At 45.8% G+C, this 12,141-nt stretch overlaps 1 protein-coding gene across 2 annotated transcripts in view; it reads right to left on the reverse strand.

Annotated features, from left to right (window-relative positions):
* Positions 1 to 6,879, reverse strand: part of rhbdl1 (rhomboid, veinlet-like 1 (Drosophila)) — a 63,119-nt gene extending 56,240 nt beyond the window's left edge. The window contains exon 1 of one of the 2 annotated variants that reach the window (XM_066689036.1): positions 6,459 to 6,879. In XM_066689036.1, coding sequence (XP_066545133.1) covers positions 6,459 to 6,497 — 39 coding nt within the window. In that variant the 5' untranslated portion in view covers positions 6,498 to 6,879. Of the gene's footprint in view, positions 1 to 6,000; positions 6,340 to 6,458 lie in introns of those variants that run through there. The other variant, XM_066689034.1, reaches the window with a different exon arrangement.
* Between the last annotated feature and the right edge of the window lie 5,262 nt (positions 6,880 to 12,141).

Genomic DNA, 12,141 nt, shown 5'->3' on the forward strand with positions numbered 1-12,141 from the left:
GACATCAGGATGTTCTCCTTCACTTCTAAGAAAGCACTCGCAGTAATTCACTACGCAGGCAGGGGTGTCACGCATCCACGCACACATCCGCCACTACCTCACCATCTCCCCACGTTTGGAGAAGCAGCGTGGCTTGGCATGTGCCGAGCCCAGGGGCCGAGACTGCGGTCCTTCACCATGGGGTGGGGAGCTCGGAACCACGAAGGAGGAGGGAAGGATCGAGCGCTGGCTGTTACAGGAGACGCACTGGGGTGGCTCACAACTGCCTTGAAGGACTTTGTTTGAAGTGAAGCGGCTTTCCACCGACTTCCAGCTTCTGGTCAGGGTGACTCTGATTGGCTGTGTGTGTGTGTGGAGGGGGCTGCTTTTTGCGGGAGCCAGCCAGGCAGAGCCGTGGTTTAACCAATCCAAGTGACGAACGGCATGCCACCGACAGGCTGCAACAGTTGTCATGGCGACGAGCAGCCGGGGGATCTCATTAACCTCCAACACCAGCCGCCCGCACGGAGACAAAAGACCCGCCTGTGTGGGCTGCGGTGTCACACCGTAAATCTTCCCCCCTCCTTCCTCCTGCCTTTCACTATTCACTCAAGAGCGCACTACGGCAAAGCAGAGGGGATTATACCGGATCCCACTGACAGACACTTATTTTATAACCTCTCCAGCCCTGTTATGAGTAGAAGTCAAAGGAAAAGACTCAGACGTGTCTTTTGTAAAGTGATTGTCTTGACAACGACATCTGAATTCCTCTCCGTCGTCGCAGTCGTACAATGTCTGGGGACACGGCTTTAACCTTACGATGTGACACAGGATCCAGGTGCTCTAGGTGTAACTGGAGACGCGACTCATAGAGACGCACAGCGGGACCCAGGCCTTCCTGTTGTTTTCACACACCTTGGACAAACTATACAGGAGAAACATTTAACAGACAACTCCTGCTGCATGTAAATAGGATTAGTTTACAGTGGGAAATTGGTGGGTTCCTCTTATTCCCAAGGTAACTGTATGTTTCTAAAGTAAATTGTGTATGTGGTTTATTTCAGGAACAGGAATAGCACAGTCTATGGTAAGAGCTGCATTACCATCTAGTTTAAGTCCTAATGTGCCATAATGGACACCACTTTGACTCACCTTAGCAATTTAGTGTGTTCCTGAAAATGAGAAAGTAAAGAACATAAAAGAAATCGGAGGCCGAGAAGAGGCTCTTCAACCGTTCAGAGCTCGTTATTTTCATGTGATTTGAGTCATAATAAAGGGGCACATTTAAAATGTATTACCACCAGCTACATGGGAGGGATTTGTTTTTCTATACATGAATAACTCAAAATGGTGTAGAATCGACATTTCCAATGATTTCCTCACGCTGTGCTCACAGAATGTATGTTGAAATAACTTCTGGGATGATTTTAATTCCCTTTATAATTTAAAAAAGCTTCAATCAATCTCCTCGCAGCCTTTACTAAAACTGACCAAAAAAAAAGAAAGTCTTTCATCAAGATGTCCTTATAACTCCTTCAAGCCCTGAAATGAGCCTGATTGCTCTTCATATCGAACAGAGAGCAGTGTATCGGCCATGTAACTCAAGCACTTTATTTCATTGGAGACCATGACAACACCGGGCCTGGTTCACTCGTCCGGATATCAGACTCTGACCCAAAAAGACAGCTGGCTAGGAGCTACATCAGGCTAACAAGCCAAGGTTGTCTACCTAGATGCCAGGGCCAACGTCACGACTTCAATCAGTTTTGACTGCCTCGTGGGAATATCGCCATGCTGTTTGACACAAGTGTCAGCAGGTATTTCATATTATATTTTAAAAATACATTTAACCATGTAGGACCATCGAAGGCCCTGTGAAACAGCACCAACATGAGCGTCCTATAGCAAGCACATTATAACAGGATCGTACATAACCTCGCCTGGATGTGTGCTCGTGCACCGAAAGCAAGTACACGCCTCTGTTCTCTCCACACAGAAGAGGAAGCATTTAATCCCACATTCTGAAATTATTTGTAAGGAGACATTAATCCTTGAAGAGGGTTTAATTAAAGATTGTTTGTTTGGCTGACGTTCAAATTCCTGGTCTAAAAATTGTGCTGCTCTCACCATTCCCTTTGCTATATCAGGCCCATAAGACAAACACAACGATTGCTCTAATTGAAATGTCTGTGTGTGTGTATGCAGTGTGGTGCCAGAAATAGCCTGCCATCAGCACAGCTCCCTCCTGCAGACACAGCCTAATAAACGGGCTCTCAGAGCTGGAGCCCTCGCACACGTGAGCACAGCTCGGGCAACAGGGCTCTGTGTAAAGACAACATGGCAAAATTCAGCAGAGACTGTACTACAATAAACACGCAGAACTTAGATACCTTGACAAACATCTAGTTTTCTTTACTCCCCACTGGTTATCATTAAACAACTGGGCTCTCCACCATTCAGTACTGGAGAGACAAAGACAACACACACATACTCCAAAATATGCACGTCTGGCTATCTGCGTCGTCACTACTGCGAGCGCCACAACTCAAACAGCAGGGATAAGTTATCGATGGGAGGACGGACACAGCTCCAGCTTCGACCTCAGGCTCAGTCAATACAGCCAGTTGTGAATCAATTGTTCTGGAAAACCCTGGTCAATAACAAACCGTGCTTTTGAACCACTAGTATATGTGCCACCCAAGGAGCCCACCGGGGATCGACTTAAAGAAAACTCTACTGGACGTGAGCCTAGGTCACTGCAACCTAACACACTGCAACACCCCACACTTTCTGACTTCCTAGCTTTCCACTGGGTTTCAATCCCTCCCCTACCGACAAATACACAAACTCAAACATTTACCAAGAAAGAGAATGAAAACCGTAACTCCTCATTAAACACCTTGGGGAGTTCATTCAAGCACTCGATCTCAGCCTGTCTCTTGACAGCTTTAGAAAATCAGAAGCTCATTATTACTTTCACAGAAACAAAAAACTATGTCTGAAAAGATAACACTGCGGGGAGTTTAATAAAAAAATGAAAAAGTGGTGAGCAAATGAAACTAAATACATTTAAGCAACTGCTCTCGGCTGACCCGGTTACCATCCCTGTACACCGCACACACACCACCGCACATTTTCATGTTCACCCCTCATGACTCCGCAAATCAGCCATCTGTCTCTGCAGTGTCTCTCCGGGGGTCAGGATTCTGTCAACACAGAGATCTGGGACACCGTCTGGGGGGCCGCTCCCGGTAAAGTGCTCCTCTAACTGCATGGACACTTCCCCAAATAGTCACCAACTCTATTAGTACCCCATCACCTAGAGTATCTTCTGCAGGGAAATCATTGAGGCTTCTGGAAGAGATGCCAGACCTTCTCAAAAACATCTGAGGGAGCTCTGAAACGTTACAGAGAGGGAGAGAGATGTGCATTTTCAGGCTTTGCCCACAAAGACCTTCAAACACGACACCCAGCATCGACCAGGGCAGCTCGCAAGGACCAGACAACCAAACAAATGCAGGATAACGTCAAATGTTACCTGCATCTGAGCTCTGTTAGCCCCAGAAATTACAAACACTCCGCTGAGATCGCACCGCGAAGCTCACAGGCATTAACGTAAGGATGTCAAGCAGCCGGAGACTACCATATATAGAGCAGCACAGCCTGGTTTCGCTACAAAGCATAGAAACGGAAATTGACTTGGCATTAGACTACGGGGAATCAGGCAGGAACCATGAGGATCAGTGGGTATGACAAACAGCGAGGCAGCCAGCAGCTCCGTGCCCACTGGTTCAGGGCCGAGAGTCGTGCTGGAGAGGACCTTGAAGGGGAATGCACAGCCATTTGTCAAGACGTCAGGACCCACAATCTGGCAGCTGCAAACCCGGCACGCTTCTTAAATCACGACAGACCAGAGGTGAAGTCATCACAGTCACCATGACTTTCAATGCGGTGTCTCTTTTCAACACGTGGAGATCTGGACCGTGTGAGCTGGGCACGCAGTTATCCAGACCGCTGGACCTCTGTCTAACAATGTCCTCCATGCACTGCATTGACTTTCTACTCAAAAGGCAGGGAGATGTTTCAGAAGGACTTGTTTTCAGAGTTTTGATAAGCATATAAAAGCTATAAGAGTACAAGGAAAACTTAAAATAGTTTTTCCTCAGTAACCAACATCACCATAGATGTGCTCTTTAAAAAACACATTTTACTTATGTGTGCCTCTTGTATGTTTATGCCTGATATGTGTAATTCGGCACAAACATATTTTTTCTCTCTCTGTCAATTAATTCGTAATTGTTTATTACATCTGTTTTACACAGTTGGTAATGCATTTTTGTGGCACAGTTTACAAGGAAAACTAGACAGGAGAGCTGAAACTTAAACTTAAAAGGACCATCTCTTCACCTTTCAAATATGGCAGGAAAGAAACTAAAAGTATTGGTGATTCACTGACGTACTTCAGCACGAGCACTTAACGAACAATATACAAACTATTAGTGACAAAAAGGTAATTATTGCATGTTGGTGGAGAGACCCTGATGTTCCTCGCCCCCGAGCTTTCAGGGGGACCTGTCAAAATCAGACCATCAAGATTCCATGGGGGTGAGATCAGGGTGATTTTAGCAAATTAGCCACTGAATTAAATCACTATTAATGAAAGGACTCAATTGTCCTACAGCCTTTTCTTTCACACTAATGCAGGACTGCGGTGCGAGGGTGGGGGGTACAGTTTATAAAAACTCCAGTCCTGTTGCCTAGCATGCATGTCCTTAGGAGTGTAATAGTACTTATTATAAACCCACAACACTCCCATGTAGTTATGGATGATCTAACCCCAGAGAATGGCCTTCATTAAAAATTGAAGCCCTGTTTTCCAATTGACTCCCCACCTCCCCTCCCCAAACATAATGTATTATTAATTCCTCATTTGTCGGTTTGTTTGCTGGCTGCCACTGTGCTCTTTACTTTACTGGGCAGGTCTGGAGCTAGAGCATCTCTGTGATCCCCTCGACCACAAACACTTTGAACAAATGGTCCGAGCCTGGCAAAGTCCCGTGGGCAGAGATGAATTCTGCTCTCCCTTTTCCAAACCGCATTCATATTTAAAATACATATTCTGTCTGTGAAATTCTGTCACAGTATTTTATTTGGACGTTGCAAGGTTTCCCTCTTCACATTTCTTGTGTAGCACTCAACAAGAGATAATTATCTGATGCCTGAGGAAGCAGAATCCACGCAGACAATTGCCAAAGCACCCCTCACACACACACACACACACACCAAAATTTGTTCATCAACATTTAACCATTTATTTATTGGCTCTAAGATCCAGTAACAAATAATCAAACCACATAGTGCAGCGCGGAGATGGAGCAATCTCTCTGTCAATCTACTAATCTATGGGCTTGTGCATTTCTGTTCCCTTGTAAAGACGGCTGGATGGATTAGTCAGGAATGCATTGATAGATATAAACAAGATACCAGGCAGACAGATCACAGGCAGATAAACGGACAAACAGTCGCACAGAGGTGATACACACATCGATCTCACAAACTGTCTCTGCCTGTGTGCATCTGTTTCAGACTCACATAGCCTGAATGATTATGATTATAATAATAATATTAATAATAAACTGAACTTTGTCTCAGTCACTGTAATCAATGGTAAAGCAATGGGAGTCTCTCTCACACTGGAGGAATGAATACAGCGCTCAGGAACCCAATTCACCATCTAGTGATCAGTGAGAGCCAAGCACCGTCCTAAACCCACAGAGTCTGACACCCTTGAACCGCATCTTCCCGCGGCTAATGGGATTAAACTAACAGCCGAGGGGAGCAGAGACACGATGGGGGGGGGGGGGGTTCACCTACTGCTCTTCCTCTGGGGTAAGGCAGAAGCAATGCACAAGCATGCAGACCCTGTACAACACGTCTCCGAGAGGGAGGGAGTCACACACACACAACACAACAGCCGCCAGGCACAGCCACAGCACTCCAGTTAGAAAAATAAATACATACGCTAAAAATTAACGGAAGAGCACAGCCCTGGCAGTCCTTCACTATCGGGCAGTGGTGTGCCATCCTAACTTGCCACTCAGACAGCGCACGGGGCTGCCAGGTGCCCAGGGATGGGGGAACTCAGATAAGATGCCTCGAGCGAGAGAGTGAAAACTGCAGAGACAACTCCAGGAAGGAAAAAAAAAAAAGGAGAAAGGAAAAAAAAAACAGTACAGTCCAAGAGCAAGCATTGCCTAGCAGCTGAAGCGATGGGAAATCTCCCAAGTTCTAGTCCTGTCACCAACTAAGACCCCGTCAACCCACCAACTTTAACACCCCCCTGCACACTCCGCCACACACTGCCGCCCCCCTGCCCTGTGCCCCAGATCCAGACCACCAGAACCACCGGGGGGGGGATGAGGCAGGGATCGGCGGGACTCCGCTCACTGTAACCATAGAAACAGATGCAGCCTGCTTACCTGCTCTTGTATGAGCTGAAACAGGGAACTTCTATCCATATACTGGCCAGGAATTTCAGAGGAACCGCGACAAGGGCAGAGGGAGAAGGGGGGGCGGGGGTGAGGGAGGAGAGGCGACAGGATTGTCAGCTCCTTGGTGGGGTCCCGGGCAAGAGAAGAGGTTGGAGGAGAAGGAGAAGAAGAAGAAGAAGAAGAAGAAGAGAAGAAAAGGAATAAAAGGCACCAGTTTTCCTGCCCTCCCTCCCAAGAAAAAACCAAACCACTACCAACAAACAACAAAAGAGAAACCCAAGGCTGAGTCCGGGCTCGAGGTGTGCAGGGAGGGAGCTCCTCTGTCTTCACATGAGCCAGCAGCAAAACAGCAGCGGCGGCAGCAGCAATCGCAGAGAGAGCCAGGCAGAGCGAGCGTCGGTAGCACTCACGCCTCTCTGTGCCCTCCACACACACGGCACTGCAGGAATGCCAATGAGGCAGGGGTGGGAGTGGGCCCCTCTCAGCCAATGGGAGGGCCGGGAGGAGTGGTCCCAGCCGCAGCTTGTGACACTGGGCGGGCGGCGTGTGCGAGCGGAGGGGGGGGCCGTCACACTGCGGCTGGCTCACTGGCTCCCTCTCCAGCACGAGATCCACACCTCTTCCAGGATTTTTCTGCTTTCCTCTGTCACTCTGGTTTTCCCCTGCTGCAATCGCAAAGGTGGAGGGCTGTCGTCCGCCCCCTGGCATTCATGGACCCCTGCCTGGATTGCATCCATATGGGCTACACATAATTATGAATTACTCATAACAGGGTATTTCATTGATAGAGCTCCTCTGGACAGAATTGGCGGCCGTGTAGGAGGCAGTAATGATCAAAGGTTGCCCTCAGCTGGATCTGGCACAGAAGTATTTAATGTGTCCTAAAAACAGAATGTTCTTTTCTTAACAAGATTTTAAAAAGATTTTAAAGCAAGATCAGGTTTTGCTGCCTAACGTTATTTATTTAATTCAGCTACTGATTAAAACAGGCAAGCAAAAACGATCCAACTGGGGACATAAACATGAAAACATCAAATATAGCATCTGACATCACCCCGAGCATCGCTGCGAGGATTCAAATTAAAATCTTCCACTAAGGCTTTCGATTTCCAGCTCTTGATTGCTAAGCCCAAGGTGTCACACTCGCATCCTTTGCTGAAAACAAAATCAAACTGTAGCGTGTACTTCTGTGAGGCCAGATGAGAACTGACAGATCTGAAATGGTGCGGCCCGCGTCAGTGCGGTGCCAAGGTCAGCGAATAACACCTGAAGATATATGAGGCCCGTTTGAAAGGGAATAACACACATCTGAACCTCCGTAAATGTACTACGGGCTATCAAACTCCCTTCAGCAGTATTAAAGATCAGTGACCTCCGATCAAATCCACTTATTTCTTTCACCAGTAAAGAAAGATACACTTTGCAGCCAATTTTCTCTACAATCAAAGGAGTGGAACCAATCAGAGCACTTTTGTGCGGCATTAACAGCAGGAACACCTCAAAAACACAGCCACGTCTCCTCAGATAAGCTTTATATCAGTGACTGACACTATCCCATTAATACTAAAAAGCATAACTGTGCTTGACTCTTTTTTATTCTTCTTCCAAACACCCCGTACAATTGGAAGCACACTGCTGTAGTGCGAGACACACAGAAGTAAGCTCTGAAAGATTGCTTGAATTCAGATAAGAAGTTTGCTCACAAATGCACAAAGACCAGAGTTAAAAAGGGTTGACAATATTAGTCAGCAGATTTTGTTAATATATTCATTTTTTTACTTTCCCAAGCAACCTAAAAATATCCACCAATTACAAATCTAATGAAGGAACCTTGGTAAATAAAACGAGAAGAAGCAAACTAAATCTAAAGCATTCATATTCTCAGCTTCACAGACATCCTGAAAAGTAGAGTTATCTTACACTTCGAGTCAAGTGCAGAATCAATACTCAATTACAGCATTTTAAAATGGAAAGTGATCAAACTATCGAGATGTTATACCTTTAATGTGAAACCTGAGCTCTATTGTAGTGAAAAAGGCAGGGGGGTAGAATGGCACTAAAGAGACAGCCAGTAACAGCAATCAAATTGGACTAGTAGGCACTTTTAAAGTATTTTGCTTTTTATAACTGCAGTTTAGCCAAATTAAGCACAGTTGAGAACCCAAAACAATTTATTTGCTGGAAACTACGCTGAGGTAAGCACCATGCGAATGAAAGCAGTACAATTATTTATAGACACGGATTTCCATCAACCAAATGTCAAGCAAAATAGCATTCCTACCACATACGGCCTTTTTGGTGTCAAATACCGTCTAGTACAACGTTTTCCCTTTGCACTCTCCTAGTAATGCAACAATTCGTAGTACATTTTATCACCTTAATGATGTGATAACTGTTTCTTGGTTGTTGTTGTTTTCTGCATAGACCATAGAAGCACTGCACAGCCCATCAATGGAATTACTACCAAAGTAGAAAAAGAATACCGTCTCGCACGTGTTTAAATAGCAGACAATTTTGCAGTAACACAACACGACAACACCGGGCACAGATGAGGCGGAGATCTGCAGAGCTGAAATAGTGTCTGTTTTTCTGTGGGCAGTCAAGCATGTTTATGTAAATTAAATGGAAGAGGCACACTAACGAGGTAAGGATTGGTGACCTAGCGTGGGAGGAATTACAAATCGGCAAGTGCAAAAATAAAATGTGAAAAGTGTGCAAAATAAGGGCTTATCCTAGGCCTAGGTTGTATCTCATACCCCACACCCCCCGAGATGTGGCGACACACAGGGATAGCCTGGAGTGAATTACTGCCACTACAGAGCGGGTCAGATTTCAAATTGAAATGATTAACAAATGATTGTTTGCGATGAAAATGACAAGCCTGGTGTCAGTTCCACGGATGAAGTCAAAAAGGAAAGGCTATCCTTGTCTCTCACCAGTACAGATTAATTTCACAGCGCTAGGTTTGTGACGAACTCTTCTGGGAGTCTTGGAGTCAGTTTTGGCAAAGCAGGATAGTTACGTTTCTGGTATGGGAACTGTTTCATAGGCCGAAGGCAGATGTCTTGAGATTCAACTATTGTACGCAAAAGCAGAACCTACCCACGGGCAGAGGCTCGGTCTTGGCAGGCCAAGGTTAGTGGCAACAGTGTCTGCTGTGCCAGGAGGCGACTCTGTGTACAGTGCATCATTACAACACACGCACTCATGTTCTGCCATCTGCAATCCCTCATTTATAAACATATCATTCTTCACCAGGGTGCCAAGAGCTGGGAAAGCACAATAATCAAAACAACTGTTGTTTGCTTTGTGGTTTTCGCTTCATTTTTGACAGAATAATCATGTGAATAAATGCATTCTGATGAAGAGCAGTTTTGCATGCTCCTTGTCTGCAAATCCATAAATTCACCTTTTACTTCCCATCTTTACCTGCTCAGTCGGGTCCAGAGAGCAGCCGATGTCAATGAGGATTGCAGTCGTCTCTGATGGTTACATTAATGCTGCACATAATCCTGTAATGCTGGATGCAATATTAAAATGGGCTGTAAATGAAATTTTGTTGAAATTGAGAAAACCGGCCAGCAAAGGCCACTTTTATCCCAGATCTGCATTTCCAGGACTGAGTGAAACCGCATATCTGACAATGAAGGATGGCGCCTTGTCTCACGGCCATCCCCAGGGCATATGCACGGACACGGCATGCACTGCCTGATGCAAAATACGCATACAGTAATAATAATAATAATAATAATAATAATAATAATAATAGGAAACTGCATGTGCCTTTCTTCAACCAAGCATTGGCTCATTCTGCAAGTATTTTAACACTAATCAGTTTCTGTAAACGTCTTATTCTTTCTGTTTTTTTGTGGAGGTCATCTTCCTCCGTCTTTGTCTCTCTGTGCTAGTGTGGCATACAGCATGCAGAGTCAGATTTCACATCTAGATTGTATATTTATACTAATAATATACTTAAGTTCAACTTCCATTCCCATCTGGAATTCACATTCCTAAGGGAGCGCTTTTTGTTAAGTGTATTTTCACAATAATAATAATAAATAAAACCCTCTCACTGTATGTTAATGGATGAAGATGAGAAAAGACAGTAGTTAAAACCCAAATGGGGAAACAAATATTAAAAAAGGTAAATGTACCAGCCATCACAAACTGGTCACAGGGCCCAGATCACTCAGTGCTCTCTGAAGTATGGCAGCAGATGGTAGCTGTATTTAGCTTTATTTATTAGTGTGAGGGAGCACTTTATAATTGGGTAAAAAAAAAAAAAAAAATGAAAAAACGTCTTAAATATGATCGGCTCCCGGGTGCCGTGCGAAAGGCCAGGTTTCCGCCTCACTGGAGTGCTCCCGGGAAAGGTATTAGAGAGAGAAGCAGGGAGATGAATTCCAATTGGAGGTGTAATCGCTGGAGAAGGTGCCGGAGTCTTTACGGCTCCTGTGTGCGTCTCACAGGCCAGGGGGGAGACGCCCAAGACTGTCCCGAGGCCCGGGGGAGCTGGGGCCACAGGATCAACGCACTGAGCTATTCAGCCAGGATAAGGCTATGGGGTTAGCGATGGGAGGCGGGTAAAGAGTCCACGTTAGGACAGGGGTTTAAGGGTTTAAGGGATGGAGTTCAGATTAGGTTTTGGACCAGCGCTGAGGATGGGGTTAAAGTGAGAGAGTTGGGGTTACCCTCTGGAGCGGGATGTGGGTTACGGATTGGGTCGAGGATTGGGTCAGGGTAGGGAGGCAGAGTGAGGCAGAATGCTTTCTACACTCACCATTAATGGAGGAATTGGACACAAGCACAAAAGGTACATCAAACTGACATCGGCATTTTGTTAGGCGATCCATCTCAGCGTCACTTAGTGACAAACTATGGCGCTGGTAGACGGTCTCAGCAATTTCAATTCAAGTTTAATCGACTCTGCTGACTCCTTCCTCTCAAGTGTATTTAATGTTTTTGTGATGTTGGGAAGATTGCCCACGTTCAGTTTGCGGTTGATCATTTTCAGCCCCTCCTCCAACACTCTCACATGAAGCGGCTCTCCGTCTTTGACCAGAACAATCTCGGGGCTGTGCTGCCCACAGACTGCTTGCAACAGTAAATAAGCAATACTGATCAAAGGTGCTTTGGGTTTCTGGTCTGATGTGCAGCCAAATGGAGTTGAGGTGAGGTAAGGCAACTCAGTCTCTCGATGGAACCACACGGAGGGTTCTGGCTGATTTCTATGTAAAACACGTCATGGAGAAGAAATAAATATCCAAACATATGCACATGACGGAGATGGCTTGTTACTATTCACTCCCAAACCCCTTGTAGGTTTAATTACAAGCTTAAACCTGGAGATCCATGGTTTATGAGGGATGCGCGGCAGGAAGGCCATTACAACCCTGAATTTCTCACAGCGCCTTTGTGTAATTGGGAAGGAAAAGGATAACTGGGAATCGCCAGACCACAGACATCTCGTTCATTTAAACAGGGCCCCAGAGATATCTATGATGAGTGCCGGGCGAGAGTGTTTGTACGGTAAAGAATGACAAACAGGAAGGAGAGTGGGGGGGAGGTGTAGAGTGTCGGTCTCCGATACATATATTTTTAATAACAAGAGGCAATTAGATGTTCCTCAATCTCCATCGATAGGGGTCTCCTCGCAGTCAGACGTGTGAGG

This window comes from Amia ocellicauda, chromosome 17 (assembly GCF_036373705.1).
Source record: "Amia ocellicauda isolate fAmiCal2 chromosome 17, fAmiCal2.hap1, whole genome shotgun sequence".
In the NCBI taxonomy this organism is placed as follows: Eukaryota; Metazoa; Chordata; class Actinopteri; order Amiiformes; family Amiidae; genus Amia; species Amia ocellicauda.